The sequence below is a fragment of the Podarcis raffonei genome, chromosome 7 (assembly GCF_027172205.1).
Source record: "Podarcis raffonei isolate rPodRaf1 chromosome 7, rPodRaf1.pri, whole genome shotgun sequence".
NCBI classification, from domain to species: domain Eukaryota; kingdom Metazoa; phylum Chordata; class Lepidosauria; order Squamata; family Lacertidae; genus Podarcis; species Podarcis raffonei.
Window position 1 is genome coordinate 87,032,959 of NC_070608.1, and position 23,920 is coordinate 87,056,878.

Below are 23,920 nucleotides of genomic sequence, written 5' to 3' on the forward strand. Positions count from 1 at the left end.
TCATAAATAAAATAACCAGGCAGAGGCTTTTCAAAACAGCAAATAGTTTTGCACTATTGTGTTCTCTCTGGACATGGGATGTATATACCTTTGTGTTGGTAGCCCTACTTTACTTTTACATTTTTCTTAATTTAAATTATTCTTTCCTGTCCTTTCCAAATTGGTTTTGCCAATGGCTATCCAAATTAAGATACACTAGAATTCATATAGGGGCTGAAGTGTGAGCTGTGAGATTCCTAGTTCTTCAGTTACAAATTTACTAGGCAGCTTTAGAACTCTGACTTGCAGCCTCTGACAAAACTTGGGACCACACTTGACAGGCTTGCTCTAGCAGTTGAAAGGCAGATAAAAATGTTTAAAACTAAATACATTTCAGACTACAGACTAAGATAATGTATGTGAACATGTTCTAAATACTTGAAGTAATCTCTGGAAATTACTGATACTATGGGAGAAATATATCAGATGTTTTCTCTTTCATAACACCCAATTAGCGATTTCATTCTAAGGCCCCACATGTTCATAATTTTAAGATTACCAAAGCCCCTTTCATTTTATTTTGCCCTAAAGAACTACAGGAAAACACCTTGGCCTGATTTCTCCTGGAAAATGTCTCCTCCACTCAACACATTTTCATAAACACACAAAAACAGAAAACACATGGATATTTTCCAGTAAAATGAAATATATATATAAAATCATTAAAAGAACCAATTCCAACAGTTTATGAACCAATGAGACTTGAAAAAATACTCAATCAAGTTGAACCAATTAGTTGGTTAAAGGTAGGTTGAAAAACAATAAATTAAAATATATTAGTTGTATAAAAAAAGATTACGGAATCAGCAACAAAGATTCATAAAAATTTCCATTCTCTAAGCAGCAAGAATGTATAATGTAGATACTGCTCAGATTAAAACTCACCATATCAGTTCTATCCATCTCAGAAATTAAGATATTGCCTCCATTGGCAGTCAAAGGTGCATCAGTGTTGCTTGAAATATTCTCTGCGGTTTGAACATTGGGTGTTGGAAAGGTGAACTCCTGTACCCTGGACTCAGACGATAAGCACAGCTGATACGAATACGGCAATGTTCCTTCTTCATAGTTTGGTGGGAAAATGACTGTGTTGTTTGAATGGGGAACAGGAGCAAAACACTGCAGGAATTTGGGGTTCCCTGATCGCCGAATCTTCATGAGAATGGCCAGAATTACTGTCAGGAGGAATAAGAAGGAGATCAAAGCTAAGGCCAGCACCAAGAAGAACTGTAGATCCGATTGATACTCAGAGTCACTGGGCGGGTGGCTAATTTCCGGAAGTGCCTCCTGGAAGTTCTCAGCAAACACCAGGTTGAGACTCACAGTAGCAGATAGTGGTGGCTGTCCATTATCCTTGACTAAGATGATGAGCTTCTGCTTCACAGCATCTCTTTCCAGAAAAGCCCGTGAGGTCCTGATCTCCCCAGTATGGGAACCAATTGAGAACAGCCCAGGTTCTGTTGCCTGGAGCAGATAGTAGGAGAGCCAAGCGTTGTGTCCAGAGTCAGCATCCACAGCCACCACCTTTGTCACTAGATAACCCTCCTCTGCTGAGCGAGGCACCATCTCAAACAAGGAGGAGCCCTCTACTCCTTGAGAAGGGTAAAGAATCTGAGGGCTTTGGTCATTCTGGTCCAGAATGCACACTCTCACGGTGGCATTGCTGCTGAGGCGGGGGGAACCTCCATCTTCGGCCCTCACCTCCACTTGAAACTCCCTGACTTGCTCATAGTCAAAGGAGCGCTGAGCATAGATAGTACCAGTCTCAGAATTAATGGAGAGGAAGGATGAGAGAGGCAGCCCCTCAGTGATGCTGTTGCGAATGGAGTAGGTGATTTGAGCATTCTGGTCCACATCTGGGTCAGAGGCTTTGACCCTGAAAATGGAGGAGCCTGAAGGATTGTTCTCTGGGACGTAGGCAGTATAATAGGGTTTCTCAAAGGCAGGGCAGTTGTCATTGATGTCTGAGATCTGCAGTGTGATGGTTTTGCATGTGGAAAGAGGGGGGTTGCCTTTGTCTGTGGCTGTGACTGTGATATTGTACTCTGGAGTTCTTTCTCTGTCCAAGGGGGCATCTGTGAGAAGCTTATAATAATTATTGGAGGCTGATACCATTTTGAATGGCAAAGTGTGTTGTATGTCACAAGTAATCTTCCCATTATCTCCAGAGTCTCTATCATTTACATTGATAAGGGCTACCAGGGTTCCTACTGCAGAGTCTTCAGGGATTGGGCTGGATAAAGAGGCAAGAATAACTTCTGGGGCATTGTCATTCTCATCTAGGAGTGTTATTTGAACTTTACAGTGAGCCACTAATCCACCTCCATCTCTTGCTTCCACTGCCATTACATATCCTTCTGTTTCCTCAAAGTCCAGAACCTCCTTAACTATAATTGTTCCATCTTGTGAACCCAAGTGGAACTTCTGACGAGCACTTTCTGGGATGTTACTAAAACTATAGTTGATCTGGGCATTTGAGCCATCATCTCTATCTGTGGCTTTCACCTGGACCACTGAAGACCCTTTGGGGGCATTTTCTTTCAGCTTGACCGTGTATACTTTTTGAGTGAAGACTGGTGGGTTGTCATTTGCATCAATGACGGTGATCCATATTTTGGCTGTTCCAGTTTTGGCAGGCTTTCCTCCATCCAGCGCCGTAAGGATTAATTGGAAACTGCTCTCACTTTCCCGATCCAACTGTTTATTCAATACTAATTCTGCATATTTATTTCCGCCTTCTATTTCTCTCACTTCCAGAATAAAGTATGGATTTGTGCTAAGGTTGTAATCCTGGAGAGAATTCACCCCAAGATCAGGATCTTCAGCTTGTCCAAGGAGAAATGTGGTGCCTTGTAAAGAGGATTCAATTATCTCCAGTTTTATATCCCCATTTACAAAACGTGGTGCATGATCATTAATGTCTTGAATCTCTACAGTTACATGAAAAATATTCATAGGACTCTCAACCACCACTTCAAAATTGATGGAGCAGAATGCAGTTTGACCACATAATTCTTCTCTATCAATCCTTTCCCTTACATACAGATTTCCATTTTCTGCACTGAGAGTAAAGTATTGCTTTTTACCTAGGGAAAGGATATGCAGATTGTAATTTCCTATTTCTCCATTATTCAGGCTCAGGTCTTTGGCCAGGTTTCCTACAATGGATCCCTTTTCCATTTCCTCAGGGATGGAATAATGAATGTGCTCTGAGGCAATCTGACCACACAGAGAGAATAATAAGAGGAGAGGTACTTGCCTTCTTAGGGATCTGCTGCTATCTTTCTGTCTGCTGGCCATCCCTCTTGCAGAGAAATGTGCTTTATCCTTTCTTTCTGTGATTAGTTAAATTGAGGAGTATTAAATCCCATTCACTCTGTAGAAGTGTTCAGTAAAGAATCATGAACGAAGTCAGTAGCTGCTGCTGGATTTCTATACTTTGCAGTGGTTTTGTTCCTGTGTTCTGCTGTTTCCCGGCTCTGTAGTTTGTTCATGAGCAATCAAATTGCAAAAGCATCTGGTAGTGGATTCTCCACTCCTCCATGAGAACTATATTGGCCAACAGTGACACTCTGAGTCTTAGATGGGGAACTGCAAGATGTCTCTTCTAAGTAAATAACATACAAGGGATTTCTTGCCATTTTTAATCTTACGTACAATAATTCTCAGGTAGAGAATCTTTTGTGGTATGGTAAAAAAAAATAGAGTTTGGTCTCTGTGTTTTGACATTAGGATAAGCAACAACTCAACTTAATTTGGCAAAACTGACCTACAGAAAACAAGCAAATTATATATTTTAGAAATTATCCCTTTCCCAAGTAATTTATGTCATTTTCCCTACCTTATTACCCCTGAGTACTTAGGAATGATAGCTTCAAAATACCAGAGAAAATTGATTATTTTGTAATAAACATACAAGGGTTCTGAAAATTATTCCAGTCATTTAATTTGCCCCTACGGTGCTTTCACACTTTCGTATTAGCACATTTGGCATTGCTCATGGGGGTGCGCTTCAGAGACACTGAACTGACTGATTAGTGTCCCTGTCTGATAGTACAGTTGTGCAATTGTATTTTTCTGACAGTTAGAAACTGTTCATCCACATAGGTATGTGTCAACATATTTAATCACAGGAAGTGGTTCTCAGACCTAATGAATTCTGAGTTTAAAAGTTATTTTCCCAAAATGTGCAATAAGGCCTTTGGAATCTCTGTGTCACACAAAATTTCCCCTCTAAGGTACGACAGTTCTACTTTCTATTGCACCAACTGTCTTGCTGGCAGTCGTCTCCTCAACTACTTGCCAGTTGATGCACTTAATCAGTTATGTACGTAGCTGTGTTAGTTGACAGTGATGTGAGTGATTCGGGATACCTGGAGAAATTCCTAATGTTTGGCAAGTTCTTTTTCTTCTCTTAAGGCATTACTTGACTTATGCAACTCAGTCATATAATGAGAACAGCACTAAAAGTACAATGCTTACTCAAGATCATGCTACAGTTTTTCTTGGGAACTTGAATCCTCTCTCTCCCCACCCCTCAGGCTTTCCATAGGCTTCCCTCCCTTCCCAGATCACATCCCTCAACCCCTCACTGGCCTTCTTCCATGCCCTCCTCAAGAGCTTTTGCTGGCTGCAATGTGTCCTTGAACTAGGATATTGCTGCTTGCCTGGCTGGAGGAGTCACAGATCAATAGAATTGGAGATATTGAAACCTCTGAATTTTGCATGGTTGAAATGTGGTCTATTGTACAAAGGTAAGAGTCACAGCAATAAAATATCACGGTTAGAATGCTAAACAGTGGAATGCTAGATTACGTTGTGGAATACTAAAGCAGCACTTGACAAGGCATGGTCTAGCACTGCTATGGCTACCTAAATGTCCTGTAAAATCACTTACTATACTCTTCCCATGATGTAGAGAGAAGGAGAATGTAGCCTAGAAGTCATGTCTCCGACGTGAACACATTATTATGAGTAGGAGAGGAAAACATCCAATATATGTTTTAATCCCTTGCATTGTAAATTGGTACACTTAGAGGGGGACTAGAAGATCCGTGTTTATTTTCTGAACTTCCAGATCAGTATTGTATTCTTTTGATGAAATTCTGAACAATATGGTGACATAGTTCAAGTGTGTGTGTCTTCCTCAGAAGTAGAACCTTTACAGTGCATGCGTATATTGCTTGGTTCAGTGAATGGGACCTTCATTTAAAAGCTTTCTCAGGATAGAGAGCTGAGCAATATAATGCAGCTCCTTCTACACTGGGAGAAAGATTAAACAAAAAGTAACTATTTTGGAACAGCTCTTAGTCTTCACCAAAATCACAGGTGTTTGGGACAAATATGTGCATGCTTCCTAAACATGTCCCATCCTCAACATTTCTGTGTGTGCACATTCATTTCAGACCTGCATGTGGCACACCTCCTTGGCTGAATTCAGCCCCAAACTCTTAGCCTCAGTAACTTGACATCTACACAAAACATAGCTATGACATGAAATACAGACAAATCCACAGTCTCTTCACTTGCTAACAGAACTTCTGTAGATAGAATAAATTAGAAGCACATGATTAACATAAAAATATAAGAAGAGCATGTTGGATCAGGCCAGTGTCCTATTTCAGAATATTATTTTCCTTGCGGTCAACAGGTTGCCTACAGGAAGCCCAAAAGTGGGACCTGAGTGCAACAGCACTCTCCTCACTTCTGATTCCCCACAACTGATATTCAGAGACATACTCTCTCTAACTATGGAGATAGATCCTAGACACCATTGCTAGTAGGCCATGAAATAATGTTGTCCATGAATGTGTCCATTTCTCTTTTAAAACCACCCAGGTTAGTGGGCATCACTACCTCTCATGGGAACAAACTCCGCAGTTTAACTCAGTGCTGTGTGTATTTTCTGCTGTCTGTCCTGAATCTTCCAACATTCAGCTTCATTGGATGTGTCTTAGTTTTAGTGTTATGTGGGGAAGGGGCACTTATCCATCCACACTTTCCATACAACGCATAATTATATACACCAATACCATGTCTTCACTTAATTGCCTTTTCTGTAAGCTGTAGCTAAGTAAACTAAAAGGGTGAATGGCTCCATCCCCTTGCCAATTTTGGTTCATATTTTCCAGCTCCACCTTACCTGTCTTTAGGTAAGTTGACCAGAATTATACACAGTATTCCAAAATTTATTTTCTTTTTTTCACAGCTGCCTCATGCTATGTCAACATCTTCATCAAACTGTTCGCTATGACCCCAAGGTCTCATTCCTGTTTAGTCTCCATGAGCATATATGTGAAACAACAGTTCTTTTGGCCCACTTTACACTTGTTCACATTAAATTGCATTTGCCATCTTACTGCCTATTCACTCGGTGTGGTTTGGAGAGATCCTTTGTGAGCTCTTTGCAACCCCTTCTTGTTTTAACCACTCTGAACTATTTGGAATTAGCAAACTTGGCTACATCATGGCTCACTCCTAATTTTAGATCATTTATGAACAAGTTTAAAAGCTCAATACTGATTCTTGGAGGTTATACCTTCTACATCTCTCCATAAAAAGAATTGTCACTTTTTTATTACACTCCACTTACCAATCTCCTCTTATTCCATAACTGCTAAAAAAATGTGGGGAAGGGTATCAAAAGTACAATACAAATATTTCCTAACCATAAAGCTTACCTCTTCATCCTTAGCCTTTTCAGAATGAAAATTGTTTCCTTCATTGCCTGTAAAAGTAACACTAGGTTTCTCACTGCCAAGAATATTGTCTACCATCTGAACATTGGGTGTCAGGAAGGCAAACTCATTCTTCCTGGTCTCAGAAGTCAGACACAGCTGGTAGGAATAGGGCAAAGTCCCATCTTCAAAGTTGGGTGGGAAGATGGCACCATTCTTGGAATGGGGAACAGGACCAAAGCACTGTAGGAACCTGGGATGCCCTGACTGACGGAGCTTCATTGTAACGGCCAGAATCACAGTCAAGAGGAACAAGAAGGAGATCACAGCTAAGGCCAGCACCAAGTAGAACTGCAGGTCAGACTGATACTCCAAGCTGCTGGGTTGGCTCTTCATTTCCGGAAGGGCCTCCTGAAAGTTCTCAGCAAACACCAGGTTCAGAGTCATGGTGGCCGAGAGAGACGGCTGCCCGTTATCCTTCACCATAATGACCAGTCTCTGTTTCACAGCGTCTCTCTCCACAAAGGCCCTGGCTGTCCTGATCTCTCCAGTATGAGAACCAACCGTGAAGAGTGCCGGCTCAGTGGCCTGAGTCAGGTGGTAGGAGAGCCAGGCGTTGTGTCCAGAATCTGCATCCACGGCCACCACCTTGGTGACAAGATAATCTGCCTCGGCCGAACGAGGCACCATCTCAAACAAGGCTGAGCCCTTGGCTTCTTGTGAGGGGGACAGGATACGAGGGCTGTTATCATTCCTGTCAAGAACAAACACCCTGACGGTCACATTGCTGCTGAGAGGGGGAGAACCCCCATCTTGGGCCTTCACTTGCACCCTAAATTCTCTGAACTGTTCATAGTCAAAGGATCTCTGGGCATAGATGGTGCCGGTCTCAGAATTAATGGAGATATAGGAGGAGATGGGAAGCTCCTCAATGTTGCTGTTGAGGATGGAGTATGTGATCCGTGAGTTCTGGTCCATGTCGGGATCAGAGGCTTTGATGGTGAAAATGGAGGCACCTGAAGGATTGTTTTCTGGCACATAGATGCTGTAGGTTGATCTCTGAAATGTAGGCGCATTATCATTAATATCAGAAATCTGTAGTGAGATTGTTTTGTGTGTGGAAAGAGGTGGAGTTCCTCTATCAGTGGCTGTGATTGTAATATTATATGCAGGAGCTTTTTCTCTGTCCAGGAGACTGTCTGTCTGTAGCTTGAAGTAATTGTTAGATGAGGGAAGAATTTTGAAGGGTAAATCATCTTGTAAGTAGCAAGTAACTTTTCCATTATCTCCACTATCTTTGTCATTTACATTGATCAGAGCAATGACAGTTCCCGGCAGCGAATCTTCAGGAACAGGGCTGAATATGGAGGCTAACGTCACTGCTGGGGCATTATCATTCCCATCAAGAACATTTATTTCAATGTTGCAGTGTGTCACCAATCCACCTCCATCCTTTGCTGCTGCTGTCATAGTATATCTTCTTGTTTCCTCAAAATCCAACATCTGCAGAAGTGAGATTATGCCATCAACTGGATCCAGGCCAAATTTCTTTTGTCCATTCACTGGAATGTTGCTGAATTCATATCTGATCTGGGCGTTTAAACCATCATCTTTGTCAGAGGCTACAACTTGGAGCACAAAGGACCCAACATGAGCTTCTTCATGCACACTGACCTTGTACACTTCTTGAGTGAAAACTGGTGGGTTGTCATTGGCATCTGTGACATTAATCCATATCTGGGCAGTCCCCGTTTTTCTGGGTTCCCCCCCATCCAAGGCTGTAAGGATCAAGTGAAGAGAGTGCTCACTTTCCCGATCCAAAGATTTCTGCAACACCAGTTCTGCATTTTTACTTCCATCTTCCATTTCTCTAACTTCCAAAGTGAAGTACCGATTGGTGCTCAACTGGTAATTCTGGAGGGAATTCATCCCAATGTCAGGATCTTCAGCTTTCCCAAGGAGAAATCGTGCGCCTGGTACAGTAAGTTCACTTGTCTCCAAGTTGATGTTGTCATTGGGAAACAGTGGTGCATTATCATTAATGTCCTGAATTGCTATAGTTAAATGGAAGATATTGAGGGGATTTTCAACTACCACTTCAAAATTTACTACGCAAATGGGAGTTATGTCACATAGCTGCTCCCTATCTATTCTGTCACTTACATAGAGGTTTCCATTCTCTGCATTTATACTGAAATACTGCATTTTGTTCACAGAGACAGCATGCAGATTGCGCTTTGCAAGATCTCTTGTATTCAGTCCCAAATCCTTGGCCAGATTCCCCACAATCGAACCCTTTGCCATCTCCTCAGGGATAGAATAACGAATCTGCTCTGAGGCAGCCCAGCAGGAAGGCGACAAAAGTAAGAGAAGCAGTACTTGCCTTCTGAACGCTCTGCCATTGTCTTCGTGTCTTCTGTCCATCTGGCTTTACAACAAATTAGCTGCTTCCTTTTGCAGATCAGATCAAAGCCCCATCAAGGTGCAGGATCACCATAAGGAAAAATAAGCTGCCTTTCTTCTTAATGTTTATAGAAAGTAGTTGATTTTTCTTTTCCTTTCTAGCAGGATTGCTCTGTCTTTGTGATGTGCTGCTTGTCCAACTTGCACAGCAATGATTAAATAGTTGCTCCTTAGGAAACACATGCGTGGATCTTTTCTCTTATCAGTCTGGCTGCCACACTGGCCAACAGTGACACCCTGAGGCTCAGATGGAGAACTACAAGGGATTTTTTCTCATTTACTGTAGTTGAAAATAGAACAGCAGTTTGGGTATTATATTTTGGAATGTGAAGGAGAAACATCCCAATGCTAAGAGCTGTTCAGCAATGGAGCTGCTTTGCTGCAGTTATTCAAGCAGAGTCTGGACAGTCATATATTGGGGATTTTCTCTTTCCTGCAGGGCTTGGCACTGGGGTGGGAATCTCCTCTGATATGATTCTGTGTTTCTCCAAGTGCGATTTTCCTGCTATACAAGGATCTGCTTCCACAAATAATGCGCCAGCATTTCTTTTTTCCTTTCTCTTTTTGAATTACCTCTTCAGCGGCTTTTACTTTAAGGGGCTTTACTACAGTGACTGTTGCACTGTTTTGTCTGGAAATAATTTGTACTAAACGAGAAACTTGACTAAGCTTCATAGAATGAATGGAAACTAGAACTACGGCACTGATATCCCAGCATTGATATACCATTGATCTTATTTTGCATTTCCCTGATAGAAACATGGGCAATTGTTGCTGATATCTGTGATTTCTGCTTTGATGCCAAAGATATAATCTCAAAATGTAACAGATAAGTTTACCCAACCAGAGATCTCTTGCTTTTTTCAGTTTTATTAGAAGGGATATTTCCCCAAAATAAATCAGAATAAACCTATGAGTTGACAGTGATCTCAGCTGTCCTATAGAACACAAACATAAACCAAAGTGTGTCAAACGAAAACAAAACAAACAAAATAGGGTTTTTTAGTGTTTGATTAGAAACCAGAGCTTTTGCTCTCCTATTCTTGTTAGTTTCTTCCTTCCTCCTAAAAAACAACATTGGCTTTGAGAAAGAAAAGGTGTTAGCAGGTGACAGGAGGATTCCTTGACTGTGGAATTCTGGTCACCTGGGCCTCTAGTGACAAATATTGATATAGTAGCACCCCCAGACTATGAACCTGCTCTTTCAGGAGGACCCCATCCAAAGCAAACAACTGACCAGTTATCCAGCCTCAGGGACACCCACTCAAAGCTCCTCTGTCTTGCCAGGATTCAGCGTTTTGTTGGCCATCATTCAGCTGAACACTAAGCCTAGGCACCAGTCCAGGGCTTGCACAACCGCTTCTGATTCAGAAGTTACAGAGAAGTAGAGCTCAGCATCATCAGCATGCTGATGACACATTGCCCCAAATTTCTCAATGACTATCTCCAGAGGCTTCATATATAGATGTCAAACAGCACTGAAGACAAAATGGTACCCTGTGGCACCCACCAGCACAACTGCCAGCGGGCTCAAAGACAATCACCCAAGGTTGTTTTCAGAAACCAACTCTGGAAATAGAACCAGAACCATTGTTAAACAGTGTCTCCAGTACCCATCCCATTAAGTCAGTTCAGAAAAATATAAAGGTAATTGTGTCAAAATCCACTGAGAAATCAGGTAAGGTCAACAGGATTATACTTCCCCTGTACTTCCCCTAGTAAAGATCACCCATCAGAGTGACAAAGGTCAATTAAGACCCATAACCAAGGCCCGAAAGCAGATTAAAATGGGTCAAGATACTCTGTTTTGTTCAAGAGTACTTGTATCATCACTTCTGACATTGTGGTCTGACATTGTGGCTCCTTGTGATAGTCAAGTCAACTAGCAGTTACAACGTTATCCTAAAGCAAATCTTTGAAAGACAGGTATGTATCCCTCAGTCAGCATTCCTTCTCCCCTTTCCCTACTCCATCCCAACACCAGAGCACATTAGTTTCCCCCCACCTATATTTTATGGATAAGAACAAATCAGTGTGCCTTCTTGACATATCATTTCCAGGATTTAATGATCCCCCGTGGCATTATTTCATGGGCAATATTAGATTCACTTACTGTGTGCTACAAAGGTTTCCCCTTCTCAAACACTAGATACCATGGGTGGTATCCAGTGCTCTAGACCCAAGTAGAGCTAAATAGTATCTACATTATATAATTCCACATATTATACAAAATCTATATGCTACACCATGTTAAACAGAGAATTATGTAGATCCTATGGGAAGCAAATTTGCTATAAAGGACATACCAAGAATTGCACCTATTGTACAACTATTTCGGAAGAAATAATACTGAACTAATCCCTGGATTTGTACCCCAAAATGAGTAAATAGTGGGGATAATTATTGATTCATCAAAGATAGATCTATCAGTCCCAACTTTCTTTGGTTTTTGTCTTTATCTGTTTGTCTTTATCTGTGATTGAGTCCCCTGAACTTCAAAAAGCATGTCACATTTATACCAGCTGTAGAAATTACAGTGGTACCTCAGGTTACAGATGCTTCAGGTTACATACGCTTCAGGTTACAGACTCTGCTAACCCAGAAATATTACCTCGGGTTAAGAACCTTGCTTCAGGATGAGAACAGAAATCGTGCAGCGGCGGCACAGCGGCAGCAGGATGCCCTATTAGCTAAAGTGGTGCTTCAGGTTAAGAACAGTTTCAGGTTAGGAACAGACCTCCGGAACGAATTATGTTCTCAACCTGAGGTACCACTGTATGGTGTCAGGAAGGTAAACTCGTTCTTTCTGGACTCAGAAGACAGACACAGCTGGTAGGAATAGGGCAAAGTCCCATCTTCAAAGTTGGGTGGGAAGATGGCACCATTCTTGGAATGGGGAACAGGACCAAAGCACTGTGGGAACCTGGGATGCCCTGATTGATGGAGCTTCATTGTAACAGCCAGAATGACAGTCAAGAGGAACAAGAAGGAGATCACAGCTAAGGCCAGCACCAAGTAGAACTGCAGGTCAGACTGATACTCTGAGCTGCTGGGTTGCCTCTTCATTTCCGGAAGGGCCTCCTGAAAGTTCTCAGCAAACACCAGGTTCAGAGTAATGGTGGCCGAGAGAGACGGCTGTCCGTTATCCTTCACCATAATGACCAGTCTCTGTTTCACAGCGTCTCTCTCCACAAAGGCCCTGGCTGTCCTGATCTCTCCAGTATGAGAACCAACCGTGAAGAGTGCCGGCTCAGTGGCCTGAGTCAGGTGGTAGGAGAGCCAGGCGTTGTGTCCAGAATCTGCATCCACGGCCACCACCTTGGTGACAAGATAATCTGCCTCGGCCGAACGAGGCACCATCTCAAACAAGGCTGAGCCCTTGGCTTCTTGTGAGGGGGACAGGATACGAGGGCTGTTATCATTCCTGTCAAGAACAAACACCCTGACGCTCACATTGCTGCTGAGAGGGGGAGAACCCCCATCTTGGGCCTTCACTTGCAGATGGAACTCTCTGAATTGTTCATAGTCAAAGGATCTCTGGGCATAGATGGTGCCGGTCTCTGAATTAATGGAGATATAGGAGGAGATGGGAAGTTCCTCAATGTTGCTGTTGAGGATGGAGTATGTGATCCGTGAGTTCTGGTCCATATCGGGATCAGAGGCTTTGATGGTGAAAATGGAGGCACCTGAAGGATTGTTTTCTGGCACGTAGATGTTGTATGATGATTTCTGAAATGTAGGGGCATTATCATTGATATCTGAGATCTGTAGAGAGATTGTTTTGTGTGTGGAAAGAGGTGGAGTTCCTTTATCAATTGCTGTGATTGTAAGATTATATGCAGGAGTTCTTTCTCTGTCCAGGAGACTGTCTGTCTGGAGCTTGAAGTAATTGTTAGACGAGGGAAGAATTTTGAAGGGTAAATCATCTTGTAAGTAGCAAGTAACTTTTCCATTATCTCCACTATCTCTGTCATTTACATTGATCAGAGCAATGACTGTTCCTGACATAGAATCTTCCGGAACTGGGCTAAAGATGGAGGCTAAAGTAACCTCTGGGGCATTATCATTCTCATCACGAACGCTTATTTCAACTTTGCAATGTGTCACTAATCCACCACCATCTTTGGCTGCTACTGATATAGTATATTCACTGATATCCTCAAAGTCCAATAACCCTATAAGTAGGATTGAGCCATTCAATGGATCTAGACTGAATTTCCTGTTGGCATTCTGTGGTATATTACTAAAATAATACCTGATTTGGGCGTATGAACCTTCATCATTATCAGAAGCTGTAACCTGGAGCACAAGCGATCCAACTGCAACACTTTCCCTCAAACTGACCTTGTACACCTCTTGAGTGAAAACTGGGGGGTTGTCATTGGCATCAGTAACATTAATCCATATCTGGGCAGTCCCACTTTTTCTAGGTTCGCCCCCATCCAATGCTGTGAGAATCAAGTGAAGGGTCTGTTCAGTCTCTCGATCTAGTGCTTTCTGCAGCACTAAATCTGCAAATTTATTTCCATCATGAGTCTCTTTAACATCCAGAGTAAAATACTGATTTGAGCTAAGGTGGTAATTCTGGAGAGAATTCATCCCAATGTCAGGATCTTCAGCTTTCCCAAGGAAAAACCGTGTTCCTAACAAAGTTAGTTCACTTGTTTCTAAGTTGATATTGCCACTGAGAAAGAATGGCGCATTGTCATTTATATCTTGAATTGTAATAGTCACATGAAAAATATTAAGGGGATTTTCCATTACCACCTCAAAATTAACAAGGCAGAGTGGAGTTGTGCCACATATTTCCTCTCTGTCAATCCTGTCATTTACATAGAGATTTCCATTTTCTGCATTGATACTGAAATACTGCATTTTGTTCACAGAGACAGCATGCAGATTGCGCCTTCCTATATCTCTGGCATTCAGTCCCAAATCCTCAGCAAGATTCCCCACAACCGAACCCTTTGGCTTCTCCTCAAGGATAGAATAACGAATCTGCTCTGAGGCAGCCCAGCAGGAGAAAGGCAAAAATAAGAGAAGCAGTACTTGCCTTCTGAGTGCCATTCCATTGTTTTTGTTTCTTCTATCCATACAGATCCCTGAGAAATAGCTGTCTCCTTTTTTCAGCTTGTAATGATCAAATTGTCATCTGATCACAAGGAATCTCCAAAACAAAGACTAAGCTGGATTTCTGCCTAGGTAAATCAGTTCCTTCTTAAATTTTTACTGACCTTTCCAGCAAGATTGCTTGGTTGTTGTGATCTGCTGTTACTGTACAGAAATGGTGAAACAATCCCTTTCTAGGAAACTACCTGGGGGTCTCCTGCATAATCTCTGTGGCTTCCACACTGGCTGACACTGACATCCTGAGGCTCAGACAGAGAACTGCAAGGAATTCTTTTTCATTCAACTTATAATTGAAAAGCAACCTGGGTGTGTTCATATTTTGGAGTGTCCAGGACAACCACAAATTGGAAGCATCCAGGAGAGTTGTCTTTGGTCCTCCACTGTTTATGTTGTCAAATTACAGCTGCATGTCAACATCCTTTTATCCATGTTAACAACTTTCAAAATAAAAACAGAATTGTCTTGTGGTGTCTTAAAGCAAATGTGGCACAAGTTTTCATGGACTAAAATAATGTCTACGATATTGCTGTTAGTTTAGTACGAAGAATTGGCACCCAAGTTAGTCCAAAAAGAACTGGCACCCAAACAATATCCTGAGCTTGGCAGAGCAGAAATCAGAATGCAAGCATTATTATCCCACTTTTTTATTTTGAATTATGATTATGATTATGATTATTTCAACAAATAAGGTTTAAAGACTCTCTCAAGGTAAATCTTTAAAAATGTAGTATAAACACCAACAACTAGGAAACACTGGCCTGCGAGTGCTCCAATTGGAGAACAGCCTTTACCAAAGGTGTCATGGGCTTTGAAGACACTCGAACTCAGGACGAAAAGGAGAAATGAGCTAAGAGGAAGGCACGCTTGGCAAACCCTCACCATGATCAGCTCCCGCCCAGAAACCTGTGTCCCCACTGTGGAAGGATGTGTGGATCCAGAATTGGTCTCCACAGTGACTTATGGACTCACTGCTAAAACCCAGTTTTGGAAGACAATCTAACTCGGCTACAAGTGATTGCCAAAGAAGAAGAAGAAGAAAGTAGAATATTATTACCTTCTACTTGCCCCAGCCACTCTGGGTGACTTCTAACAAATTAAAATACTATCAAACATTAAAACCTTCCCTATACAGGGCTACATTCAGATGTCTTCAAAAAGTGCTTATTTGTTTGACATCTGATGGGAGGGCATTCCGCAGGGCGGGCATACCTACCGAAAAATGACTTTGCACCCCAAATCAAATTACTTGTTCCAATGAAAGAACTGCAAAAATTCAAATGTTTTCTTCTTCTTTTTTTCGGTGTTCAGTGGTACTCAAACATTTCATTTATCTACTGTTCTCCTTATGCCGGAAAAGGCTGTACTAGGTGGCAGCGAGCTTGTTTGCAGGCTGCTAGTTCAAGAGCCTGGGAGACACACCTATGTTGACTATGATTTTTTTAAAAAATTGCTTCAGTGTGGTTCACTTTGCAACAAAAGCAAGGAAGCTCCTGGAAGCCTTCCTAATGGAAATAGGTCACCTCAAGTCATTTTGCACAGCTCACAGCTTGGGCAATGCAATGCCATCAAGCCAACATTTCAATAGAAGAAGAAGAAGAGTTTGGATTTGATATCCCGCCTTTCACTCCCCTTCAGGAGTCTCAAAGCGGCTAACATTCTCCTTTCCCTTCCTCCCCCACAACAAACACTCTGTGAGGTGAGTGGGGCTGAGAGACTTCAAAGAAGTGTGACTGGCCCAAGGTCACCCAGCAGCTGCATGTGGAGGAGCGGGGAAGCGAACCCGGTTCCCCAGATTACGAGACTACCGCTCTTAACCACTACACCACACAAAGTGCAATAGGGTGCTCCTGAGGATATGGGTCCATTACTCAAGAGACTAACTTTAATCATGTTAACTGAGGAATGACTACTGCTCTCCACAAAGGAAGAACCTGGACCTGCCCCCATCCTGCTATGAACTGCAGAGCCACACTTGGTATAGGAAAGGAAAGGCTGTTCAGAGATGTCACCTTCCTACATCCAATCAATTTTGGAATTTGCTATGAAGCTTTTGTCCAGAAAGGAGTAAAACCAGGCTTCTGAGGGCCCAGTTTGCAATAAGGTGGATTTTGAGAAGGGAGCAGAAGAACATATTGCTTCAAAGGAAGTGGGGGTGTCTTTCCTTGGAGGAGACCCAAGTGAGTGATGGACTGCCTCTGCTTTACTGCAATGGCTAATTGTTATCTTCTAGATTTAGTTAAGGGACGCGGGTGGTGCTGTGGGTTAAACCACAGAGCCTAGGACTTGCCGATCAGAAGGTCGGCTGTTCGAATCCCCGTGACGGGGTGAGCTCCCGTTGCTCGGTCCCTGCTCCTGCCAACCTAGCAGTTCAAAAGCACGTCAAAGTATAAGTAGATAAATAGGTACCACTCCTGCGGGAAGGTAAACGGCGTTTCCGTGCGCTGCTCTGGTTTCGCCAGAAGCGGTTTAGTCATGCTGGCCACATGACCCGGAAGCTGTATGCCTGCTACCTCGGTCAGTAAAGTGAGATGAGCGCCACAACCCCAGAGTCGGTTACGAATGGACCTAATGGTCAGGGGTCCCTTTACCTTTACTGGATTTAGTTAAAAGTTTAAAAGCAGTAGTGATGCAGGTATATTCCTGGGCTATCTTGCTCAGAGTGAGGCAGTTCACCTTCCTCATAGGGAGGCATGGTGATGGGGTGGTTGCTCCAGAAAGCCCAACAAGAGCCAGGTTGGTGGGGGGTGGCATAGGCAGTGAGACAAGTGTGTGCAAGTTGGCAGTACTAATCTGGCTCTCATTTGGCTGACAAAATACATTTGTTTAAACACCTCAAATGCAACCTCAGCCATATTTTGCTACTGTTATTTCTCCAATCACAATCTGAAATATAGTGATTATATGAGGAAGTACCTTGGGGGGTATTCAGAAGCAAGGGGAAATAATACTGAGTTACTATTAAAACGTTTGTGATGCACTTTTCACATTTAAAATGAACTAGAAACATAGGGACGCGGGTGGTGCTGTGGGTTAAACCACAGAGCCCAGGGCTTCCTGATCAGAAGGGCGGCGGTTTGAATCCCCGCGACGGGGTGAGCTCCCATTGCTTGGTCCCTGCTCCTGCCAAACTAGCAGTTCGAAAGCATATCAAAGTGCAGGTAGAAAAATGGGCGGGAAGGTAAATGGCGTTTCCGTGCACTGCTCTGGTTTGCCAGAAGCAGCTTAGTCATGCTGGCCTCATGACCCGGAAGCTGTACGCCGGCTCCCTCGGCCAATAAAGCGAGATGAGCACTGCAACCCCAGAGTCGTCCGCGACTGGACCTAATGTTCAGGGATCCCTTTACCTTTACCTTTAGAAACATAAAAGTACTATTAAAGCTGGTTCTACCTGCACTGCAACCCCAGAGTCGTCCGCGACTGGACCTAATGTTCAGGGGTCCCTTTACCTTTACCTTTAGAAACATAAAAGTACTATTAAAGCTGGTTCTACCTTTGGTGAATCATTTTAGGTATTTCCTGAAACATTTTATTCTAAAATTAAGCCATGTAGTTGGGACCCTTCCCTCTAATTTTCACTGCCCTAAAGCAGAACAAAATATACAGCTTTCTGATGGTATAAGGTACATCTCTCTCTCTCTCTGTCTCTCCTTCTCCCTCCCATTCCTCCCCCTCTCTCATCCCACTCCTTATCTCTATCAAACACATTTTTCATTAAAGGTATGAAGTGGAAGAACAGAAGTTCATCAGTAAAATGAAGTAATGATAAATTAGATAAAGGTTAGATGGCATACATAGCATTTTCTTTATGCCACATCCACATCCGATGAATGTGTTGAGGGGATGAAGAAAGATCATACTCATCTCCACAATTTCAGTTGAAGATCTGAACATCTACAAATAGGCCTGTACACATACCAAAAGACCCTTCCATTTGCAAGTTTTCTGATGACAAAGAAAAGGCCTATTTGAGAACACCTGTACAGCATGTTCTGTACAGACATTCAGCTTCAAGTACACCTGTGAGGTTCAAGCAGAGGGGGTAGCTGCCCCATCTTCATGTGAACTGAATGTTTATATGAAAAAACTCAGATAAATCAGCTTAAAATATACTAGTTGCCTATAGACATAAAGAGAATGCTTAAAATGTTAACCATGTACCACTGAAAATAAACTCACCATATCCGCATTATCCATCTCAGAATTTAGGATATTGCCTCCATTGGCAGTCAAAGTCACATTAGACTTATCTGCGGTTTGAACATTGGGTGTTGGAAAGGTGAACTCCTGTACCCTGGACTCAGAAGATAAGCACAGCTGATACGAATATGGCAATGTTCCTTCTTCATAGTTTGGTGGGAAAATGACTGTGTTGTTTGAATGGGGAACAGGAGCAAAACACTGCAGGAATTTGGGGTTCCCTGATCGCCGAAGCTTCATGAGAATGGCCAGAATCACTGTCAGGAGGAATAAGAAGGAGATCAAAGCTAAGGCCAGCACCAAGAAGAACTGCAGATCCGATTGATACTCAGAGTCACTGGGCTGGTGGCTAATTTCCGGAAGTGCCTCCTGGAAGTTCTCAGCAAACACCAGGTTGAGACTCACAGTAGCGGATAGTGGTGGCTGCCCATTATCCTTGACTAAGATGATGAGCTTCTGCTTCACAGCATCTCTTTCCAGAAAAGCCCGTGAGGTCCTGATCTCCCCAGTATGGGAACCAATTGAGAACAGCCCAGGTTCTGTTGCCTGGAGCAGATAGTAGGAGAGCCAAGCGTTGTGTCCAGAGTCAGCATCCACAGCCACCACCTTTGTCACCAGATAACCCTCCTCTGCTGACCGAGGCACCATCTCAAACAAGGAGGAGCCCTCTACTCCTGGAGAAGGGTAAAGAATCTGAGGGCTTTGGTCATTCTGGTCCAGAATACACACTCTCACGGTGGCATTGCTGCTGAGGCCGGGGGAGCCTCCATCTTCGGCCCTCACCTCCACTTGAAACTCCCTGACTTGCTCATAGTCAAAGGAGCGCTGAGCATAGATAGTACCAGTCTCAGAATTAATGGAGAGGAAGGATGAGAGAGGCAGCCCCTCAGTGATGCTGTTGCGAATGGAGTAGGTGATTTGAGCATTCTGGTCTACATCTGGGTCAGAGGCTTTGACCCTGAAAATGGAGGAGCCTGAAGGGTTGTTCTCTAAGACATAGGCAGTATAATAGGGTCTCTCAAAGGCAGGGCAGTTGTCATTGATGTCAGAGATCTGCAGTGTGATGGTTTTGTATGTGGAAAGAGGGGGGTTGCCTTTGTCTGTGGCTGTGACTGTGATATTGTACTCTGGAGTTCTTTCTCTGTCCAAGGGGGCATCTGTAAGAAGCTTATAATAATTATTGGAGGCTGATACCATCTTGAATGGCAAATTGTGTTGTAAATCACAAGCAATCTTCCCATTATCTCCAGAGTCTCTATCATTTACATTGATAAGAGCTACCAGGGTTCCTACTGCAGAGTCTTCAGGGATGGGGCTGGATAAAGAGGCAAGAATCACTTCTGGGGCATTGTCATTCTCATCTAGGAGTGTTATTTCAACATTGCATTGAGCGACTAATCCTCCCCCATCTCTTGCTTCCACTGCCATTGCATATTCTTCTATTTCCTCAAAGTCCAGAGCCTCCTTAAGTGTTATTGTCCCTTCTTGTGGATCCAAGTAGAATTTTTGGTGAGCAATTTCTGGGATGTTACTAAAACTATAGTTTATCTGGGCATTTGAACCATCATCTCTATCTGTGGCTTTCACCTGGACCACTGATGATCCTTTGGGGGCATTTTCTTTCAGCTTGACTGTGTATACTTTTTGAGTGAAGACTGGTGGGTTGTCATTTGCATCAATGACGGTGATCCATATTTTGGCTGTTCCAGTTTTGGCAGGCTTCCCTCCATCCAGCGCCGTAAGGATTAATTGGAAACTACTTTCACTTTCCCGATCCAACTGCTTATTCAATATTAATTCTACATATTTCTTTCCATCCTTTCTTTCTCTCACTTCCAGGATAAAATACTGATTTGTGCTAAGGTTGTAATTCTGGAGAGAATTCACCCCAAGATCAGGATCTTCAGCTTGTCCAAGGAGAAATGTGGTGCCTTTTAAAGAGGATTCACTTATCTCCAGCTTGATATCCCCATTTACAAAGTGTGGTGCATGATCATTAATGTCTTGGATCTCTACAGTTAGATGAAAAATATTCATAGGACTGCCAACCACCACTTCAAAATTGATGGAGCAGATTGCAGTTTGACCACATAATTCCTCTCTATCAATCCTCTCCCTTACATACAAATTCCCATTTTCTGCACTGAGAGTGAAATATTGCTTTTTACCTAGGGAAAGGATATGCAGATTGCCATTTCCTATTTCTCTGTTATTCAGTCTCAGGTCTTTGGCTAGGTTTCCTACAATGGAGCCCTTTTCCATTTCTTCAGGGATGGAATAATGAATGTGCTCTGAGGCAATCTGACCACACAGAGAGAATAGTAAGAGGAGAGGTACTTGCCTTCTTACTGATCTGCTGTTTTCCTTCTGCCTATCTTCCATTCCTCTTTCAGGGATTTTGCTTTATCCTTGTTTTCTGTGATCCGTTGAGCTGATGGGGAGTTTCACATTCCCATTTGGATGCAGAAGAGCTCAATGAGGGATGATAAACAAGGCTACTGGTTGCTGTTGAATTTCTGTATTTTGCAGTGGTTTTTGTTTCTCAGCAAAACACTTTAGAAGTCCCTGTGTTCTGCTGTTTCCCAGCTCTGTGTGACTGAACAATCACATTGCAGAAGCAGCAAATCACTGGATTTTCAGCTCCACTGTGAGAACTATGTTGGTCAACAGCGGCACTCTGAGTCTCAGATGAGGAACTGCAAGAGGTGTCTTATGTCTTCAGCAAATAACATATAAGGGATTTCTTGCTGCTTTCTTGTATATGTGGGTGGCAAGCAAAACACATAATGTCTTTTGTGATTTTGCAAAAGCAACAACCCAGAATGTATTTTTTATATTTTGTCATTACAACCCACAGTAACTCAAATTCTTTAGAATATCAATAACATAGAGGAGAAGTCATCACATCTCCATCTACCTGCTTATTGTGAGAAACTTGAGATAATGTTACAAAAGGCTTCTAGGACTTGCAACAACTTTTTTCATTTAAATAAATATAATGTCTTCAATAAAGCTTCTTTGAGTATGGCAGAGGTATGCATTTTAAATACTTGTGATATTGTTCTACTGTTGAATAAAAATATTAATATTTCAGTTTTGTATACAGGCCTCCCCCCCCCCTTTACATGATATCGACCTGCACTCAACCATGTATATGTGTGGTTTTGGAAAACAATTAAATAATTCAATCCAAACCTGGAAATGCCAGAAGAGAGCTGAAATGTCCACGTGGCTCACAAGAAGACCCTCCCTGGAACCCAAAGAGGACGGCAATGAGGGCAGAGGAAGCCCAGAGAAGACTAGAGACACAGCGAGGCTTTGTTTAGGCTGCTCAGATTCCTTGCCTAACAGCTGATGTGTGGGGTAGCGCAGCAGCAGCCCCTATTCCATGCATTCTGCAGCCTCCTGCCAGCCCCATAACTTCAATTCTAGTTGTGGATACTTTTGGATACAGTAGAGCACCAAAGAGGGTGTTTGGAGGGGGGGGGCACTTTACACAATTTCAGTTATGCCTGCAGGGGCCAGGAACATAACCCCTGTGTAAGTGGAGGGAGACACCTGTACTTTTCAGAACTATTCCAGATGTTACACGGCATGAATCTTTCATTTGCTACAGATGTATGTATGACATTCAGTTAAATCTGGTTGATTTGCATGTAGAGTATCTGTTTGACACACACTTACAGATATGTGTTTATTGACGGCTTCTTGCCAATGTTCCCCATATCTTTTTGTCAGTCAGTGACCTTTAGGGACTATGTACCTTGTTACTTTGGCATATGTATCTGCTTACTGCAACATTTATGAAGTGCTAGTGGTGAGTGAATTTAAGAAACCTGAGCTATGTTATTCTGTCAACTTCTTACCATAAGTATTTACGTAGACTTGCTAGACGCACATGGATTAGTAACGTATTTCCAGCTACTAAGAATGCTGCAGGTTTCTTGACCTGCAGTCCTTCAATGAGAATGAGAATAAGGTCAAGCTTAGCCTAACAGATATATCTGCCCACAAGCCTGTCCATGAACATATAACTTGTCTTCCATCCTTAGCTCTTGTTCCTTTATCTGCAGCCCATCAAGGAGACCTTCTGCCTCTGGTCCTTGCTTGCTTGATTTGGCCGAGATTTCACCAAATTATAATTTAGCACTATAGCCCTTACATGTGACATAATTATAATGGTGATTGTCTGGCACCATTTAATTTTGTTAACTAATATAAGCTTCGCTCTACAAAAAGAAAATAAGTTGTTGGTATAGCAAACTTGGCTACAAAATAATCTTAGATTAAAATCAACGACAAGTGTTGCACTTTCTGAGAGCAACCTAAAATGAAGAATATTCTACAACCTCTTAATTGCCAATTGCTGAAAAGTATATAACAGCTAGAGTAAGCTACATGTAAACAATTAATATTTCCATTATAGTTATGGTTAAAAATTATTGAAAATACAGCACAAATAATTTTTGAAAAGAAAATTTACCTTGTCATTATTAACTTTGTCCAAATGCAAATTGCTTTCACTTCTCCCTGTGAAAGGAACATCAGATTTCTCACCGCTAAGAATATTGTCTGCCATCTGAACATTGGGTGTAAGGAAGGCAAACTCATTCTTCCTGGTCTCAGAAGACAGACACAGCTGGTAGGAATAGGGCAAAGTCCCATCTTCAAAGTTGGGTGGGAAGATGGCACCATTCTTGGAATGGGGAACAGGACCAAAGCACTGTAGGAACCTGGGATGCCCTGACTGACGGAGCTTCATTGTAACGGCCAGAATCACAGTCAAGAGGAACAAGAAGGAGATCACAGCTAAGGCCAGCACCAAGTAGAACTGCAGGTCAGACTGATACTCTGAGCTGCTGGGTTGGCTCTTCATTTCCGGAAGGGCCTCCTGAAAGTTCTCAGCAAACACCAGGTTCAGAGTCATGGTGGCCGAGAGAGACGGCTGCCCGTTATCCTTCACCATAATGACCAGTCTCTGTTTCACAGCATCTCTCTCCACAAAGGCCCTGGCTGTCCTGATCTCTCCAGTATGAGAACCAACCGTGAAGAGTGCCGGCTCAGTGGCCTGAGTCAGGTGGTAGGAGAGCCAGGCGTTGTGTCCAGAATCTGCATCCACGGCCACCACCTTGGTGACAAGATAATCTGCCTCGGCCGAACGAGGCACCATCTCAAACAAGGCTGAGCCCTTGGCTTCTTGTGAGGGGGACAGGATACAAGGGCTGTTATCATTCCTGTCAAGAACAAACACCCTGACGGTCACATTGCTGCTGAGAGGGGGAGAACCCCCATCTTGGGCCTTCACTTGCAGCCGGAACTCTCTGAATTGTTCATAGTCAAAGGATCTCTGGGCATAGATGGTGCCAGTCTCTGAATTAATGGAGATATAGGAGGAGATGGGAAGCTCCTCAATG

At 42.8% G+C, this 23,920-nt stretch overlaps 2 protein-coding genes across 19 annotated transcripts in view; both read right to left on the reverse strand.

Annotated features, from left to right (window-relative positions):
- LOC128418020 (protocadherin gamma-A4-like) overlaps positions 1-23,920 on the reverse strand; it is a 299,406-nt gene that overhangs the window by 148,604 nt on the left and 126,882 nt on the right. The window contains exon 1 of one of the 18 annotated variants that reach the window (XM_053397382.1): positions 18,486-21,112. The exons of 15 other annotated variants lie outside the window; for them this stretch is intronic. In XM_053397382.1, coding sequence (XP_053253357.1) covers positions 18,486-20,888 — 2,403 coding nt within the window. In that variant the 5' untranslated portion in view covers positions 20,889-21,112. Of the gene's footprint in view, positions 1-924; positions 3,547-6,719; positions 9,349-18,485; positions 21,113-23,920 lie in introns of those variants that run through there. 2 more of the 18 variants (XM_053397373.1, XM_053397377.1) reach the window with 2 other exon arrangements.
- On the reverse strand, positions 10,720-14,273 carry LOC128416876 (protocadherin gamma-B2-like). The gene is made up of 2 exons (XM_053394938.1): positions 11,951-14,273; positions 10,720-10,748 (listed from the first exon to the last, which is right to left on the reverse strand). The coding sequence occupies exons 1-2, from the start codon at positions 14,271-14,273 to the stop codon at positions 10,720-10,722; spliced, it is 2,352 nt and encodes a 783-aa protein (XP_053250913.1).